A 20,294-nucleotide genomic window follows, 5' to 3' on the forward strand; every position below is an offset into this window, starting at 1 on the left:
GACCCCCAGCCACATCTCACCCTTCAACGACCCCCAGCCACATCTCACCCTTCAACGACCCCCAGCCACATCTCACCCTTCAACGACCCCCAGCCACATCTCACCCTTCAACGACCCCCAGCCACATCTCACCCTTCAACGACCCCCAGCCACATCTCACCCTTCAACGACCCCCAGCCACATCTCACCCTTCAACGACCCCCAGCCACATCTCACCCTTCAACGACCCCCAGCCACATCTCACCCTTCAACGACCCCCAGCCACATCTCCCCTTCAACGACCCCCAGCCACATCTCACCCTTCAACAACCCCCAGCCACATCTCAACCTTCAACGACACCCAGCCACATCTCAACCTTCAACGACACCCAGCCACATCTCAACCTTCAACGACCCCCGGCATAACCACATCTCACCCTTCAACGACCTCCAGCCACATCTCACCCTTCAACGACCTCCAGCCCAGCCACATCTCACCCTTCAACGACCTCCAGCCCAGCCACATCTTACCCTTCAACGACCACCGGCCCAGCCACATCTCACCCTTCAACGACCTCCGGCCCAGCCACATCTCACCCTTCAATGACCTCCGGCCCAGCCACATCTCACCCTTCAACGAACTCCGGCCCAGCCACATCTCACCCTTCAACGACCCCCAGCCACATCTCACCCTTCAACGACCAGCAGCCACATCTCACCCTTCAACGACCCCCAGCCACATCTCACCCTTCAACGACCTCCAGCCCAGCCACATCTCACCATTCAACAACCCCCAGCCCAACCACATCTCACCCTTCAACGACCCCCAGCCACATCTCACCCTTCAACAACCCCCAGCCACATCTCACCCTTCAACGACACCCAGCCACATCTCACCCTTCAACGACACCCAGCCACATCTCACCCTTCAACGACCCCCAGCCACATCTCACCCTTCAACGACCCCCAGCCACATCTCACCCTTCAACGACCTCCGGCCCAGCCACATCTCACCCTTCAACGACCCCCGGCACAACCACATCTCACACTTCAACGACCTCCAGCCACATCTCACCCTTCAACGACCTCCAGCACAGCCACATCTCACCCTTCAACGACCTCCAGCCCAGCCACATCTCACCCTTCAACGACCCCCAGCCCAGCCACATCTCACCCTTCAACGACCCCCAGCCCAACCACATCACACCCTTCAACGACCCCCAGCCACATCTCACCCTTCAACGACCCCCAGCCACATCTCACCCTTCAACGACCCCCAGCCACATCTCACCCTTCAACGACCCCCAGCCACATCTCACCCTTCAACGACCCCCAGCCACATCTCACCCTTCAACGACCCCCAGCCACATCTCACCCTTCAACGACCCCCAGCCACATCTCACCCTTCAACGAACCCCAGCCACATCTCACCCTTCAACGACCCCCAGCCACATCTCACCCTTCAACGACCCCCAGCCAAGCCACATCTCACCCTTCAACGACCCCCAGCCACATCTCACCCTTCAACGACCCCCAGCCACATCTCACCCTTCAACGACCCCCAGCCACATCTCACCCTTCAACGACCCCCAGCCACATCTCACCCTTCAACGACCCCCAGCCACATCTCACCCTTCAACGACCCCCAGCCACATCTCACCCTTCAACGACCCCCAGCCACATCTCACCCTTCAACGAACCCCAGCCACATCTCACCCTTCAACGACCTCCAGCCCAGCCACATCTCACCCTTCAACGACCTCCAGCCCAGCCACATCTCACCCTTCAAAGACCCCCAGCCACATCTCACCCTTCAACGACCCCCAGCCACATCTCACCCTTCAACGACCCCCAGCCACATCTCACCCTTCAACGACCCCCAGCCACATCTCACCCTTCAACGACCCCCAGCCACATCTCACCCTTCAACGACCCCCAGCCACATCTCACCCTTCAACGACCCCCAGCCACATCTCACCCTTCAACGACCCCCAGCCACATCTCACCCTTCAACGACCCCCAGCCACATCTCACCCTTCAACGACCCCCAGCCACATCTCACCCTTCAACGAACCCCAGCCACATCTCACCCTTCAACGAACCCCAGCCACATCTCACCCTTCAACGACCTCCAGCCCAGCCACATCTCACCCTTCAACGACCTCCAGCCCAGCCACATCTCACCCTTCAACGACCCCCAGCCAAGCCACATCTCACCCTTCAACGACCCCCAGCCACATCTCACCCTTCAACGACCCCCAGCCACATCTCACCCTTCAACGACCCCCAGCCACATCTCACCCTTCAACGACCCCCAGCCACATCTCACCCTTCAACGACCCCCAGCCACATCTCACCCTTCAACGACCCCCAGCCACATCTCACCCTTCAACGACCCCCAGCCACATCTCACCCTTCAACGAACCCCAGCCACATCTCACCCTTCAACGACCTCCAGCCCAGCCACATCTCACCCTTCAACGACCTCCAGCCCAGCCACATCTCACCCTTCAAAGACCCCCGGCAAAGCCACATCTCACCCTTCAACGACCTCCGGCCCAGCCACATCTCACCCTTCAACGACCTCCTGCCCAGCCACATCTCACCCTTCAACGACCTCCGGCCCAGCCACATCTCACCCTTCAACGACCTCCGGCCCAGCCACATCTCACCCTTCAACGACCTCCGGCCCAGCCACATCTCACCCTTCAACGACCTCCGGCCGAGCCACATCTCACCCTTCAACGACCTCCGGCCCAGCCACATCTCACCCTTCAACGACCTCCGGCCCAGCCACATCTCACCCTTCAACGACCTCCGGCCCAGCCACATCTCACCCTTCAAAGACCCCCGGCCAAGCCACATCTCACCCTTCAACGACCCCCAGCCACATCTCACCCTTCAACGACCTCCAGCCCAGCCACATCTCACCCTACAACGACCTCCAGGCACATCTCACCCTTCAACGACCTCCGGCCCAGCCACATCTCACCCTTCAACGACCTCCGGCCCAGCCACATCTCACCCTTCAACGACCTCCGGCCCAGCCACATCTCACCCTTCAACGACCTCCGGCCCAGCCACATCTCACCCTTCAACGACCTCCGGCCCAGCCACATCTCACCCTTCAACGACCTCCGGCCCAGCCACATCTCACCCTTCAACGACCTCCGGCCCAGCCACATCTCACCCTTCAACGACCCCCGGCCCAGCCACATCTCACCCTTCAACGACCCCCAGCCACATCTCACCCTTCAACGACCTCCAGCCCAGCCACATCTCACCCTTCAACGACCTCCAGCCCAGCCACATCTCACCCTTCAACGACCTCCAGCCCAGCCACATCTCACCATTCAACGACCTCCGGCCCAGCCACATCTCACCCTTCAACGACCTCCGGCCCAGCCACATCTCACCCTTCAACGAACTCCGGCCCAGCCACATCTCACCCTTCAACGACCTCCGGCCCAGCCACATCTCACACTTCAACGACCTCCAGCCACATCTCACCCTTCAACGACCTCCAGCACAGCCACATCTCACCCTTCAACGACCCCCAGCCCAACCACATCACACCCTTCAACGACCCCCAGCCACATCTCACCCTTCAACGACCCCCAGCCACATCTCACCCTTCAACGACCCCCAGCCACATCTCACCCTTCAACGACCCCCAGCCACATCTCACCCTTCAACGACCCCCAGCCACATCTCACCCTTCAACGACCCCCAGCCACATCTCACCCTTCAACGACCCCCAGCCACATCTCACCCTTCAACGACCCCCAGCCACATCTCACCCTTCAACGACCCCCAGCCACATCTCACCCTTCAACGACCCCCAGCCACATCTCACCCTTCAACGACTCCCAGCCACATCTCCCCTTCAACGACCCCCAGCCACATCTCACCCTTCAACAACCCCCAGCCACATCTCAACCTTCAACGACACCCAGCCACATCTCAACCTTCAACGACCCCCAGCCACATCTCACCCTTCAACGACCTCCGGCCCAGCCACATCTCACCCTTCAACGACCCCCGGCATAACCACATCTCACCCTTCAACGACCTCCAGCCACATCTCACCCTTCAACGACCTCCAGCCCAGCCACATCTCACCCTTCAACGACCTCCAGCCCAGCCACATCTTACCCTTCAACGACCCCCGGCCCAGCCACATCTCACCCTTCAACGACCTCCGGCCCAGCCACATCTCACCCTTCAATGACCTCCGGCCCAGCCACATCTCACCCTTCAACGAACTCCGGCCCAGCCACATCTAACCCTTCAAAGACCCCCGGCCAAGCCACATCTCACCCTTCAACGACCCCCAGCCACATCTCACCCTTCAACGACCAGCAGCCACATCTCACCCTTCAACGACCCCCAGCCACATCTCACCCTTCAACGACCTCCAGCCCAGCCACATCTCACCATTCAACAACCCCCAGCCCAACCACATCTCACCCTTCAACGACCCCCAGCCACATCTCACCCTTCAACGACCTCCGGCCCAGCCACATCTCACCCTTCAACGACCTCCGGCCCAGCCACATCTCACCCTTCAACGACCTCCGGCCGAGCCACATCTCACCCTTCAACGACCTCCGGCCCAGCCACATCTCACCCTTCAACGACCTCCGGCCCAGCCACATCTCACCCTTCAACGACCTCCGACCCAGCCACATCTCACCCTTCAAAGACCCCCGGCCAAGCCACATCTCACCCTTCAACGACCCCCAGCCACATCTCACCCTTCAACGACCTCCAGCCCAGCCACATCTCACCCTACAACAACCTCCAGGCACATCTCACCCTTCAACGACCTCCGGCCCAGCCACATCTCACCCTTCAACGACCTCCGGCCCAGCCACATCTCACCCTTCAACGACCTCCTGCCCAGCCACATCTCACCCTTCAACGACCTCCGGCCCAGCCACATCTCACCCTTCAACGACCTCCGGCCCAGCCACATCTCACCCTTCAACGACCTCCGGCCCAGCCACATCTCACCCTTCAACGACCTCCGGCCCAGCCACATCTCACCCTTCAACGACCCCCGGCCCAGCCACATCTCACCCTTCAACGACCCCCAGCCACATCTCACCCTTCAACGACCTCCAGCCCAGCCACATCTCACCCTTCAACGACCTCCAGCCCAGCCACATCTCACCCTTCAACGACCTCCAGCCCAGCCACATCTCACCATTCAACGACCTCCAGCCCAGCCACATCTCACCCTTCAACGACCCCCAGCCACATCTCACCCTTCAACGACCCCCAGCCACATCTCACCCTTCAACGACCTCCGGCCCAGCCACATCTCACACTTCAACGACCTCCAGCCACATCTCACCCTTCAACGACCTCCAGCACAGCCACATCTCACCCTTCAACGACCCCCAGCCCAACCACATCACACCCTTCAACGACCCCCAGCCACATCTCACCCTTCAACGACCCCCAGCCACATCTCACCCTTCAACGACCCCCAGCCACATCTCACCCTTCAACGACCCCCAGCCACATCTCACCCTTCAACGACCCCCAGCCACATCTCACCCTTCAACGACCCCCAGCCACATCTCACCCTTCAACGACCCCCAGCCACATCTCACCCTTCAACGACCCCCAGCCACATCTCACCCTTCAACGACCCCCAGCCACATCTCACCCTTCAACGACCCCCAGCCACATCTCACCCTTCAACGACCCCCAGCCACATCTCCCCTTCAACGACCCCCAGCCACATCTCACCCTTCAACAACCCCCAGCCACATCTCAACCTTCAACGACACCCAGCCACATCTCAACCTTCAACGACCCCCAGCCACATCTCACCCTTCAACGACCTCCGGCCCAGCCACATCTCACCCTTCAACGACCCCCGGCATAACCACATCTCACCCTTCAACGACCTCCAGCCACATCTCACCCTTCAACGACCTCCAGCCCAGCCACATCTCACCCTTCAACGACCTCCAGCCCAGCCACATCTTACCCTTCAACGACCCCCGGCCCAGCCACATCTCACCCTTCAACGACCTCCGGCCCAGCCACATCTCACCCTTCAATGACCTCCGGCCCAGCCACATCTCACCCTTCAACGACCTCCGGCCCAGCCACATCTCACCCTTCAACGACCTCCGGCCCAGCCACATCTCACCCTTCAACGACCCCCAGCCACATCTCACCCTTCAACGACCAGCAGCCACATCTCACCCTTCAACGACCCCCAGCCACATCTCACCCTTCAACGACCTCCAGCCCAGCCACATCTCACCATTCAACAACCCCCAGCCCAACCACATCTCACCCTTCAACGACCCCCAGCCACATCTCACCCTTCAACAACCCCCAGCCACATCTCACCCTTCAACGACACCCAGCCACATCTCACCCTTCAACGACACCCAGCCACATCTCACCCTTCAACGACCCCCAGCCACATCTCACCCTTCAACGACCCCCAGCCACATCTCACCCTTCAACGACCTCCGGCCCAGCCACATCTCACCCTTCAACGACCCCCGGCACAACCACATCTCACACTTCAACGACCTCCAGCCACATCTCACCCTTCAACGACCTCCAGCACAGCCACATCTCACCCTTCAACGACCTCCAGCCCAGCCACATCTCACCCTTCAACGACCTCCAGCCCAGCCACATCTCACCCTTCAACGACCCCCAGCCCAGCCACATCTCACCCTTCAACGACCCCCAGCCCAACCACATCACACCCTTCAACGACCCCCAGCCACATCTCACCCTTCAACGACCCCCAGCCACATCTCACCCTTCAACGACCCCCAGCCACATCTCACCCTTCAACGACCCCCAGCCACATCTCACCCTTCAACGACCCCCAGCCACATCTCACCCTTCAACGACCCCCAGCCACATCTCACCCTTCAACGAACCCCAGCCACATCTCACCCTTCAACGAACCCCAGCCACATCTCACCCTTCAACGAACCCCAGCCACATCTCACCCTTCAACGACCTCCAGCCCAGCCACATCTCACCCTTCAACGACCTCTAGCCCAGCCACATCTCACCCTTCAAAGACCCCCAGCCAAGCCACATCTCACCCTTCAACGACCCCCAGCCACATCTCACCCTTCAACGACCTCCAGTCCAGCCACATCTCACCCTTCAACGACCTCCGGCCCAGCCACATCTCACCCTTCAACGACCTCCGGCCCAGCCACATCTCACCCTTCAACGACCTCCGGCCCAGCCACATCTCACCCTTCAACGACCTCCGGCCCAGCCACATCTCACCCTTCAACGACCTCCGGCCCAGCCACATCTCACCCTTCAACGACCTCCGGCCCAGCCACATCTCACCCTTCAACGACCTCCGGCCCAGCCACATCTCACCCTTCAACGACCTCCGGCCGAGCCACATCTCACCCTTCAACGACCTCCGGCCCAGCCACATCTCACCCTTCAACGACCTCCGGCCCAGCCACATCTCACCCTTCAAAGACCCCAGCCAAGCCACATCTCACCCTTCAACGACCCCCAGCCACATCTCACCCTTCAACGACCTCCAGCCCAGCCACATCTCACCCTACAACAACCTCCAGGCACATCTCACCCTTCAACGACCTCCAGTCCAGCCACATCTCACCCTTCAAAGACCCCCAGCCAAGCCACATCTCACCCTTCAACGACCCCCAGCCACATCTCACCCTTCAACGACCTCCAGTCCAGCCACATCTCACCCTTCAACGACCTCCGGCCCAGCCACATCTCACCCTTCAACGACCTCCGGCCCAGCCACATCTCACCCTTCAACGACCTCCGGCCCAGCCACATCTCACCCTTCAACGACCTCCGGCCCAGCCACATCTCACCCTTCAACGACCTCCGGCCCAGCCACATCTCACCCTTCAACGACCTCCGGCCGAGCCACATCTCACCCTTCAACGACGTCCGGCCGAGCCACATCTCACCCTTCAACGACCTCCGGCCCAGCCACATCTCACCCTTCAACGACCTCCAGCCCAGCCACATCTCACCCTTCAACGACCTCCAGCCCAGCCACATCTCACCCTTCAAAGACCCCAGCCAAGCCACATCTCACCCTTCAACGACCCCCAGCCACATCTCACCCTTCAACGACCTCCAGCCCAGCCACATCTCACCCTACAACGACCTCCAGGCACATCTCACCCTTCAACGACCTCCGGCCCAGCCACATCTCACCCTTCAACGACCTCCGGCCCAGCCACATCTCACCCTTCAACGACCTCCAGTCCAGCCACATCTCACCCTTCAACGACCTCCGGCCCAGCCACATCTCACCCTTCAACGACCTCCGGCCCAGCCACATCTCACCCTTCAACGACCTCCGGCCCAGCCACATCTCACCCTTCAACGACCTCCGGCCCAGCCACATCTCACCCTTCAACGACCTCCGGCCCAGCCACATCTCACCCTTCAACGACCTCCGGCCCAGCCACATCTCACCCTTCAACGACCTCCGGCCGAGCCACATCTCACCCTTCAACGACCTCCGGCCCAGCCACATCTCACCCTTCAACGACCTCCAGCCCAGCCACATCTCACCCTTCAACGACCTCCAGCCCAGCCACATCTCACCCTTCAAAGACCCCAGCCAAGCCACATCTCACCCTTCAACGACCCCCAGCCACATCTCACCCTTCAACGACCTCCAGCCCAGCCACATCTCACCCTACAACGACCTCCAGGCACATCTCACCCTTCAACGACCTCCGGCCCAGCCACATCTCACCCTTCAACGACCTCCGGCCCAGCCACATCTCACCCTTCAACGACCTCCGGCCCAGCCACATCTCACCCTTCAACGACCTCCGGCCCAGCCACATCTCACCCTTCAACGACCTCCGGCCCAGCCACATCTCACCCTTCAACGACTTCCGGCCCAGCCACATCTCACCCTTCAACGACCCCCAGCCACATCTCACCCTTCAACGACCTCCAGCCCAGCCACATCTCACCCTTCAACGACCTCCAGCCCAGCCACATCTCACCATTCAACGACCTCCAGCCCAGCCACATCTCACCCTTCAACGACCTCCGGCCCAGCCACATCTCACCCTTCAACGAACTCCGGCCCAGCCACATCTCACCCTTCAACGACCTCCGGCCCAGCCACATCTCACCCTTCAACGACCTCCAGCCACATCTCACCCTTCAACGACCTCCAGCCCAGCCACATCTCACCATTCAACGACCTCCGGCCCAGCCACATCTCACCCTTCAACGACCTCCGGCCCAGCCACATCTCACCCTTCAACGACCTCCGGCCCAGCCACATCTCACCATTCAACGACCTCCAGCCCAGCCACATCTCACCCTTCAACGACCTCCGGCCCAGCCACATCTCACCCTTCAACGACCTCCAGCCCAGCCACATCTCACCCTTCAACGACCTCCAGCCCAGCCACATCTCACCCTTCAACGACCTCCAGCCCAGCCACATCTCACCCTTCAACGACCCCCAGCCCAGCCACATCTCACCCTTCAACGACCCCCAGCCCAACCACATCACACCCTTCAACGACCCCCAGCCACATCTCACCCTTCAACGACCCCCAGCCACATCTCACCCTTCAACGACCCCCAGCCACATCTCACCCTTCAACGACCCCCAGCCACATCTCACCCTTCAACGACCCCCAGCCACATCTCACCCTTCAATGACCCCCAGCCACATCTCACCCTTCAACGACCCCCAGCCACATCTCACCCTTCAACGAACCCCAGCCACATCTCACCCTTCAACGAACCCCAGCCACATCTCACCCTTCAACGAACCCCAGCCACATCTCACCCTTCAACGACCTCCAGCCCAGCCACATCTCACCCTTCAACGACCTCCAGCCCAGCCACATCTCACCCTTCAAAGACCCCCAGCCAAGCCACATCTCACCCTTCAACGACCCCCAGCCACATCTCACCCTTCAACGACCTCCAGTCCAGCCACATCTCACCCTTCAACGACCTCCGGCCCAGCCACATCTCACCCTTCAACGACCTCCGGCCCAGCCACATCTCACCCTTCAACGACCTCCGGCCCAGCCACATCTCACCCTTCAACGACCTCCGGCCCAGCCACATCTCACCCTTCAACGACCTCCGGCCCAGCCACATCTCACCCTTCAACGACCTCCGGCCCAGCCACATCTCACCCTTCAACGACCTCCGGCCCAGCCACATCTCACCCTTCAACGACCTCCGGCCCAGCCACATCTCACCCTTCAACGACCTCCGGCCGAGCCACATCTCACCCTTCAACGACCTCCGGCCCAGCCACATCTCACCCTTCAACGACCTCCGGCCCAGCCACATCTCACCCTTCACAGACCCCAGCCAAGCCACATCTCACCCTTCAACGACCCCCAGCCACATCTCACCCTTCAACGACCTCCAGCCCAGCCACATCTCACCCTACAACAACCTCCAGGCACATCTCACCCTTCAACGACCTCCAGTCCAGCCACATCTCACCCTTCAAAGACCCCCAGCCAAGCCACATCTCACCCTTCAACGACCCCCAGCCACATCTCACCCTTCAACGACCTCCAGTCCAGCCACATCTCACCCTTCAACGACCTCCGGCCCAGCCACATCTCACCCTTCAACGACCTCCGGCCCAGCCACATCTCACCCTTCAACGACCTCCGGCCCAGCCACATCTCACCCTTCAACGACCTCCGGCCCAGCCACATCTCACCCTTCAACGACCTCCGGCCCAGCCACATCTCACCCTTCAACGACCTCCGGCCCAGCCACATCTCACCCTTCAACGACCTCCGGCCCAGCCACATCTCACCCTTCAACGACCTCCGGCCCAGCCACATCTCACCCTTCAACGACCTCCGGCCGAGCCACATCTCACCCTTCAACGACCTCCGGCCCAGCCACATCTCACCCTTCAACGACCTCCAGCCCAGCCACATCTCACCCTTCAACGACCTCCAGCCCAGCCACATCTCACCCTTCAAAGACCCCAGCCAAGCCACATCTCACCCTTCAACGACCCCCAGCCACATCTCACCCTTCAACGACCTCCAGCCCAGCCACATCTCACCCTACAACGACCTCCAGGCACATCTCACCCTTCAACGACCTCCGGCCCAGTCACATCTCACCCTTCAACGACCTCCGGCCCAGCCACATCTCACCCTTCAACGACCTCCGGCCCAGCCACATCTCACCCTTCAACGACCTCCGGCCCAGCCACATCTCACCCTTCAACGACCTCCGGCCCAGCCACATCTCACCCTTCAACGACTTCCGGCCCAGCCACATCTCACCCTTCAACGACCCCCAGCCACATCTCACCCTTCAACGACCTCCAGCCCAGCCACATCTCACCCTTCAACGACCTCCAGCCCAGCCACATCTCACCATTCAACGACCTCCAGCCCAGCCACATCTCACCCTTCAACGACCTCCGGCCCAGCCACATCTCACCCTTCAACGAACTCCGGCCCAGCCACATCTCACCCTTCAACGACCTCCGGCCCAGCCACATCTCACCCTTCAACGACCTCCAGCCACATCTCACCCTTCAACGACCTCCAGCCACATCTCACCCTTCAACGACCTCCAGCCACATCTCACCCTTCAACGACCTCCAGCCACATCTCACCCTTCAACGACCTCCAGCCACATCTCACCCTTCAACGACCTCCAGCCACATCTCACCCTTCAACGACCTCCAGCCACATCTCACCCTTCAACGACCTCCAGCCACATCTCACCCTTCAACGACCTCCAGCCCAGCCACATCTTACCCTTCAACAACCCCCAGCCCACCCACATCTCACCCTTCAACGACCTCCAGCCACATCTCACCCTTCAACGACCCCCAGCCACATCTCACGCTTCAACGACCCCCAGCCCAGCCAAATCTCACCCTTCAACGACCTCCAGCCCAGCCACATCTCACCCTTCAACGACCCCCAGCCACATCTCACCCTTCAACGACCCCCAGCCACATCTCACCCTTCAACGACCCCCAGCCACATCTCACCCTTCAACGACCTCCAGCCCAGCCACATCTCACCCTTCAACGACCTCCAGCCCAGCCACATCTCACCCTTCAACGACCTCCAGCCCAGCCACATCTTACCCTTCAACGACCCCCAGCCCAACCACATCTCACCCTTCAACGACCTCCAGCCACATCTCACCCTTCAACGACCCCCAGCCACATCTCACCCTTCAACGACCCCCAGCCACATCTCACCCTTCAACGACCTCCAGCCCAGCCAGTAGAACATTGGACTAGTAACCAGCAGGTAGCCTAGTGGGTAGAACATTGGACTAGTAACCAGCAGGTAGCCTAGTGGGTAGAAGATTGGACTAGTAACCAGCAGGTAGCCTAGTGGTTAGAGCGTTGGACCAGTAACCAGCAGGTAGCCTAGTGGTTAGAACGTTGGACTAGTAACCAGCAGGTAGCCTAGTGGTTAGAGCGTTGGGCCAGTAACCAGCAGGTAGCCTAGTGGTTAGAGCGTTGGACAAGTAACCAGCAGGTAGCCTAGTGGTTAGAGCGTTGGACCAGTAACCAGCAGGTAGAGCGTTGGACCAGTAACCAGCAGGTAGCTTAGTGGTTAGAGTGTTGGGTCAGTAACCAGCAGGTAGCTTAGTGGTTAGAGCGTTGGGTCAGTAACCAGCAGGTAGCTTAGTGGTTAGAGCATTGGACTAGTAACCAGCAGGTAGCCTAGTGGGTAGAACATTGGACTAGTAACCAGCAGGTAGCCTAGTGGGTAGAACATTGGACAAGTAACCAGCAGGTAGCCTAGTGGGTAGAAGATTGGACTAGTAACCAGCAGGTAGCCTAGTGGTTAGAGCGTTGGACTAGTAACCAGCAGGTAGCCTAGTGGTTAGAGCGTTGGGCCAGTAACCAGCAGGTAGCCTAGTGGTTAGAGCGTTGGACTAGTAACCAGCAGGTAGCCTAGTGGTTAGAGCGTTGGACAAGTAACCAGCAGGTAGCCTAGTGGTTAGAGCGTTGGGCCAGTAACCAGCAGGTAGCCTAGTGGTTAGAGCATTGGACAAGTAACCAGCAGGTAGCCTAGTGGTTAGGGCATTGGACAAGTAACCAGCAGGTAGCCTAGTGGTTAGAGCGTTGGACTAGTAACCAGCAGGTAGCTTAGTGGTTAGAGTGTTGGGTCAGTAACCAGCAGGTAGCTTAGTGGTTAGAGCATTGGACTAGTAACCAGCAGGTAGCTTAGTGGTTAGAGCATTGGACTTGGAACCAGCAGGTAGCCTAGTGGTTAGAGTGTTGGACTAGTAACCAGCAGGTAGCCTAGTGGTTAGAGCGTTGGACTAGTAACCAGCAGGTAGCCTAGTGGTTAGAGTGTTGGGTCAGTAACCAGCAGGTAGCTTAGTGGTTAGAGCATTGGACTAGTAACCAGCAGGTAGCTTAGTGGTTAGAGCATTGGACTTGGAACCAGCAGGTAGCCTAGTGGTTAGAGAGTTGGACTAGTAACCAGCAGGTAGCTTAGTGGTTAGAGCATTGGACTTGGAACCAGCAGGTAGCTTAGTGGTTAGAGCATTGGACTTGGAACCAGCAGGTAGCCTAGTGGTTAGAGCATTGGACTAGTAACCAGCAGGTAGCTTAGTGGTTAGAGCATTGGACTAGTAACCAGCAGGTAGCCTAGTGGTTAGAGCAGGTAGCCTATTGGTTAGAGCGTTGGACTAGTAACCAGCAGGTAGACTAGTGGTTAGAGCATTGGACTTGGAACCAGCAGGTAGCCTAGTGGTTAGAGCAGGTAGCCTAGTGGTTAGAGCATTGGACTTGGAACCAGAAGGTAGCCTAGTGGTTAGAGCATTGGACTTGGAACCAGCAGGTAGCCTAGTGGTTAGAGCGTTGGACTAGTAACCAGCAGGTAGCCTAGTGGTTAGAGCAGGTAGCCTAGTGGTTAGAGTGTTGGACTAGTAACCAGCAGGTAGCCTAGTGGTTAGAGCAGGTAGCCTAGTGGTTAGAGTGTTGGACCAGTAACCAGAAGGTAGCCTAGTGGTTAGAGCATTGGACTTGGAACCAGCAGGTAGCCTAGTGGTTAGAGCAGGTAGCCTAGTGGTTAGAGAGTTGGACCAGTAACCAGAAGGTAGCCTAGTGGTTAGAGCATTGGACTTGGAACCAGCAGGTAGCCTAGTGGTTAGAGCGTTGGACTTGGAACCAGGAGGTAGCCTAGTGGTTAGAGCGTTGGACTAGTAACCAGCAGGTAGCTTAGTGGTTAGAGCGTTGGACTTGGAACCAGGAGGTAGCAAGATGGAACCCCGAGCTGACAAGATAAAAATCTGTCGTTCTGCCCCTGAACAGCCTAAATAAGAATTTGTTCTTAACCGACTTGCCTAGTTAAAAACATTTTTTAAAGAGTTTTGCAGAGTACTTACTACATTTTTAATCAAAAAATTCTAAATGTTGGAAACAGTTTCAGGATGTTTAGAAAGCGAAGAACCCCGTGAGCAGAACTTTGAAATCGTAACAACTACTTTCATTCTTCTACTGCATCTGTTAACAGCCTTTTATAGACTAACGGACAGGGAACCTGACGGGATGGAAAGGGACCGCGATAGGGAACCTGACGGGAGGGAAAGGGACCGCGATAGGGAACCTGACGGGAGGAAAAGGGACCGCGATAGGGAACCTGACGGGAGGGAAAGGGACCGCGATAGGGAACCTGACGGGAGGGAAAGGGACCGCGATATGGAACCTGACCGCGATAGGGAACCTGACGGGAGGGAAAGGGACCGCGATATGGAACCTGACCGCAATAGGGAACCTGACTGTGTAAACAACATTCAACAATTGTCTAACAAAATATGAGCAGAAAAGTAGAGTACACACATGTTATGGTGTAACATTGAGAAAGCTTAGGCTATATGGACAGAAGATAAACTGTGTTTAAAAAGACAAGAGTCCAGGAAACTACAGAAGTGGAAATGTCCATATTGTGAAATCGTGTTTGCTTCCCTGATAATAAAATCAGCCAATCATGATCAACCCACCCCTTCTAAAAAGTACACAAAAAGGATGGATAAGAGTCACAAGCACATTATTTTTCTTGTCGGGCTGAAAACCAACTGGAAAAAGACAGCTAACCGTCCCAACAATGCATGTAAGTTGAAGGGTTCATTTTACAACTGAAACATTTTACAGACTGTTTATATGTAAACAGACACGCATTTCCATATATTGAGCAGAAAATTATTATGTTTCACACATGGAATGACATAAAATACATCCACATTTAGTAGGCTCTCTGTGTTCCAGGCCCTGAGGATTCTCCATGTGTTGCTGCTGTCAGTAGCAGTTTATTCTAAGGGGCTGATGTTCCAGCCTCTGGACTGTGCTGATATCTACAACGACGGCTCTAAGACCAGTGGTGTCTACAGGATGTACCCTGCTGGACCCAACTCTCCTCGATACGTCTACTGTGATATGGACACCGACGGAGGGAAATGGACTGTGAGTAGGTCACCTAGTAGGAAACTATTTAAACGGAGTACATAACCAGTGTTCAGACCAGACTAGAGTCAGCCTCAACCCCTCCAGACCATACTAGTCAGCCTCAACCCCTCCAGACCATACTAGTCAGCCTCAACCCCTCCAGACCATACTAGTCAGCCTCAACCCCTCCAGACCAGACTAGTCAGCCTCAACCCCTCCAGACCAGACTAGAGTCAGCCTCAACCCCTCCAGACCAGGAGTCAGCATCAACCCCTCCAGACCAGACTAGAGTCAGCATCAACCCCTCCAGACCAGACTCGTCAGCATCATCCCCTCCAGACCAGACTCGTCAGCCTCAACCCCTCCAGACCATACTAGTCTGCCAGATTAGAGGTCTGATCAACCGTTGGTACTGAATTTTCCTGAGTCAGTACTTGACGACATGGCCTAGATGCTTACAATTTCTCCTCTCCCCTTCTCTTCTCTTCCCCTCCTTCCAGGTGTTTCAGAGGAGGATGGATGGAACAGTGAACTTCTACAGAGGATGGGACCAGTACAAGAACGGCTTTGGACACGCAGCAGGAGAGTACTGGCTGGGTAAAGGACTTCTTTCAAAAAGCCTTATCAAAGACAGATCATCCATGGAAAAACCCTGGATAATATAAATGAATCATTGGGTTGTTAAATTGACTTCTCTGTTAGTGAGGTTGTTGTGACGGTCAGTAGTTAGGCAGGACCAATCGCAACAAGGCCAAATCACAACAGGGCCAAATCACAACAAGGCCAAATCACAACAGGACCAAATCACAACAAGGCCAAATCACAACAGGGCCAAATCACAACAAGGCCAAATCACAACAGGACCAATCCCCTTTAGTCGGTGTGTAAAACCAGTGCGTCTAGAAAAGCAACCTCCCACACTACTCCAAAGCAGTTAAAAAATAACATGTACAAAAATATATTCACTAAATTAATATAGTCACTTAATTAAATATATTCACTTAATATATTCACTTCCAGTCAAGAGTTTGGACATACCCTTCTCATTCAAGGGTTTTTCTTTATTTTTTACTATTTTCTACATTGTAGAATAATAGTTAAGACATCAAAACTATGAAATAACACATTATGGAATCATGTAGTAACCAAAAAAAAGTGTTACATCAAAATATATTTGAGATTCTTCAAGGTAGCCACCCTTTTGCCTTGATGACAGCTTTGTTCACTCTCGGCATTCTCTCAACCAGCTTCAACTGGAATTTATTTTCCAACAGTACCAAACTTTTGACTGGTACAGTATATACAAAAAAAATGAAGCAAGCTGTGCTGACCGAAGACATGACTCTCTGTGCTGACCGAAGACATGACTTTCCTGTGCTGACCGAAGACATGACTTTCCTGTGCTGACCGAAGACATGACTCTCCTGTGCTGACCGAAGACATGACTCTCCTGTGCTGACCGAAGACATGACTCTCTGTGCTGACCGAAGACATGACTTTCTGTGCTGACCGAAGACATGACTTTCTGTGCTGACCGAAGACATGACTTTCCCGTGCTGACCGAAGACATGACTTTCCCGTGCTGACCGAAGACATGACTTTCCCGTGCTGCCCGAAGACATGACTTTCCCGTGCTGCCCGAAGACATGACTCTCCCGTGCTGCCCGAAGACATGACTCTCCCGTGCTGCCCGAAGACATGACTCTCCCGTGCTGACCGAAGACATGACTCTCCCGTGCTGACCGAAGACATGACTCTCTGTGCTGACCGAAGACATGACTCTCTGTGCTGACCGAAGACATGACTCTCTGTGCTGACCGAAGACATGACTCTCTGTGCTGACCGAAGACATGACTCTCCCTTGCTGACCGAAGACATGACTCTCCCTTGCTGACCGAAGACATGACTCTCCCTTGCTGACCGAAGACATGACTCACCTTGCTGACCGAAGACATGACTCACCTTGCTGACCGAAGACATGACTCTCCCTTGCTGACCGAAGACATGACTCTCCCTTGCTGACCGAAGACATGACTCTCCCTTGCTGACCGAAGACATGACTCTCCCTTGCTGACCGAAGACATGACTCTCCCTTGCTGACCGAAGACATGACTCTCCCTTGCTGACCGAAGACATGACTCTCCCTTGCTGACCGAAGACATGACTCTCCTTGCTGACCGAAGACATGACTCTCCCTTGCTGACCGAAGACATGACTCTCCTTGCTGACCGAAGACATGACTCTCCCTTGCTGACCGAAGACATGACTCTCCCTTGCTGACCGAAGACATGACTTTCCTTGCTGACCGAAGACATCTGCATGATAGAAATAGAGATCCTTTTAAAAACTCAACTCTTGACCTCGACGCCAGCGCCACTACATGTTTTCACATTGTTCCTCTTCCTCAGGGACTGGTTTAGACCTGGGACACCAGGTATTAATTACCAGGTAGAAGAGAAAACCAGCAGCCTGTGAACCTGGTAAGGGGTAACAGTTGAATATCTCTGTTCTAAAAAAGGTTCCCCTCTCGTCTGTTCGATGCAGGTCTGGACACCATCTACCTCCTGACCCTGAAAAAGAATTACGAGTTGAGGGTGGACATGGAGGACTTTGACGGACAGAAAGCCTACGCTTTCTACTCCTCCTTCGCCATCTCTCCCAAAGTCACAGATCCTGAACTGGATGGCTACAAACTCCAGGTTACTGGCTTTAAAGACGGAGGAGCAGGTGAGAACAGTTTAAACTTCCTTAGAGAAACATCTGGGCTGTATTCATTAGTCCAGAGTTCAGGTGAGAACAGTTTAAACTTCATTAGAGAAACATCTGGGCTGTATTCATTAGTCCAGAGTTCAGCTAAGTTCCCTCATTCGGTTCTGTTTGATTCCTAGTGAATACAACCTGATCTGATACAAGCTGATCTGGGATCAGTTTATTGGAGATCATAATGAATAGTATTACATAGAAAGGACAGGGGGGGGGGGGGGGGCGTACAGATACACCATCTTAGAGCTGATCTGGGATCAGTTTATTAGAGATCATAATGAATAGTATTACATAGAAATGACGGCGGGGGCTGGTCCTAGATCATACTGTGACATAGTAGACTGATTTTGACCAGGGCTCTGATAGGTTACATAACATCTGACCTGTGTTTCCTGCTTGAACCAAGGGGACTCTCTCACCTATCACAGCGGTATGAAGTTCTCCACCTTCGACCGAGACCAGGAAATCAACTGTGCAGTCAACGCGGTCGGAGGTTACTGGTACAACGAGTGTTACTTCTCAAACCCAAACGGTCTTTATACATGGGGATTGAACTCACAGATTGGAGTCAACTGGAGGGGATGGAAGACCTTCTACTCTGTGAAAGCCATATCCATGAAGATTAGGCCTGTGAACCTGTGAAGGTCCTTCACAAAGTCCTTTAGTTAAAACATGGTTATATGAACTGCAGAATAATGGCTGGAACAGAGCAAATGGAATCAAACACATGGCATTAAAATGTAAACCATTTTTGATGCATTTGATACTATTCCAGCTATTACGCTACATACAGTCAGTACCGCGAGCCCGTCCTCCGCAATTACGGTGCCATCAACCTCCTGTGCCTCTCACTCACCTGTGGTTCGGAATAAATTGACCACCCCATTTAACACATCCTTTGATGCAACTATACCTCGCATGCTTTTACTATCTCAGAACCCCAAGAATGTAATTATAATCTATCTAATATAATTAAAACATGCAAATGTCTTCCATTCTATGCACAGTGTAAGATTGATCTCAAGTCAGTTGTCCTATAAAACTAAAAACTGTCGCGTGAAAAATGCTGCTTTTCATAGCTCATATTCTGTTAAACCCAAATCATGCTGTTGACTCGTTCCTATACTGCTATTTGTGTCTGGGGCTGTTGTGGTGCCCATATTACCGCCACATCGGCAGTCATGAGTCAAGACCACAGTCACATTCCTGCTGAGTCAACTTCCATCTCCTTTAATTAACTCTGGACATGGCGGTTACACCCAACTGACTATGCACCAATCAGGTCACTAACGGCCTGGTCCTTGGTAGAACCCAACTGACTACACACCAATCAGGTCCTAACGGCCTGGTCCTTGGTAGAACCAAACTGATTACACACCAATCAGGTCCTAATGGCCTGGTACTCAGTGCTCTATTGTCCCTCCGTCAGGTCCTAATGGCCTGGTACTCAGGGCTCTATTGTCCCTCCGTCAGGTCCTAATGGCCTGGTACTCAGGGCTCTATTGTCCCTCCGTCAGGTCCTAATGGCCTGGTACTCAGGGCTCTATTGTCCCTCTGTCAGGTCCTAATGGCCTGGTACTCAGGGCTCTATTGTCCCTCCATCAGGTCCTAATGGCCTGGTACTCAGGGCTCTATTGTCCCTCCATCAGGTCCTAATGGCCTGGTACTCAGGGCTCTATTGTCCCTCCGCCAGGTCCTAATGGCCTGGTACTCAGGGCTCTATTGTCCCTCCGTCAGGTCCTAATGGCCTGGTACTCAGGGCCCAGAGCAACAGTAACACACCACACACACTGTACTATACTGTGTCCCAGAGCAACAGTAACACACCACACACACTGTACTATACTGTGTCCCAGAGCAACAGTAACACACCACACACAGTACTATACACACTTTACTATACTGTGTCCCAGAGCAACAGTAACAAACCACACCACACACACTGTACTATACTGTGTCCCAGAGCAACAGTAACACACCACACACACACACTGTACTATACTGTGTCCCAGAGTAACAGTAACACACCACACACACACACTGTACTATACTGTGTCCCAGAGCAACAGTAACACACCACACACACTGT

The 20,294-nt window shown here is 55.4% G+C and overlaps 2 protein-coding genes across 3 annotated transcripts in view; one reads left to right on the forward strand and one right to left on the reverse strand.

Moving 5' to 3' along the window:
- Positions 1-20,294, reverse strand: part of kiaa0930 — a 75,288-nt gene that overhangs the window by 28,523 nt on the left and 26,471 nt on the right. The window lies entirely within an intron of this gene.
- LOC118936573 (microfibril-associated glycoprotein 4) lies at positions 15,026-19,269 on the forward strand. Its single transcript, XM_036956731.2, has 5 exons — positions 15,026-15,110; positions 15,266-15,460; positions 15,943-16,039; positions 17,987-18,169; positions 18,612-19,269. The coding sequence occupies exons 1-5, from the start codon at positions 15,105-15,107 to the stop codon at positions 18,845-18,847; spliced, it is 717 nt and encodes a 238-aa protein (XP_036812626.2). The 5' UTR covers positions 15,026-15,104; the 3' UTR covers positions 18,848-19,269.

The sequence above is a fragment of the Oncorhynchus mykiss genome, chromosome 15, assembly GCF_057628025.1.
Source record: "Oncorhynchus mykiss isolate SJ-2025 chromosome 15, ASM5762802v1, whole genome shotgun sequence".
Taxonomy (NCBI): Eukaryota; Metazoa; Chordata; class Actinopteri; order Salmoniformes; family Salmonidae; genus Oncorhynchus; species Oncorhynchus mykiss.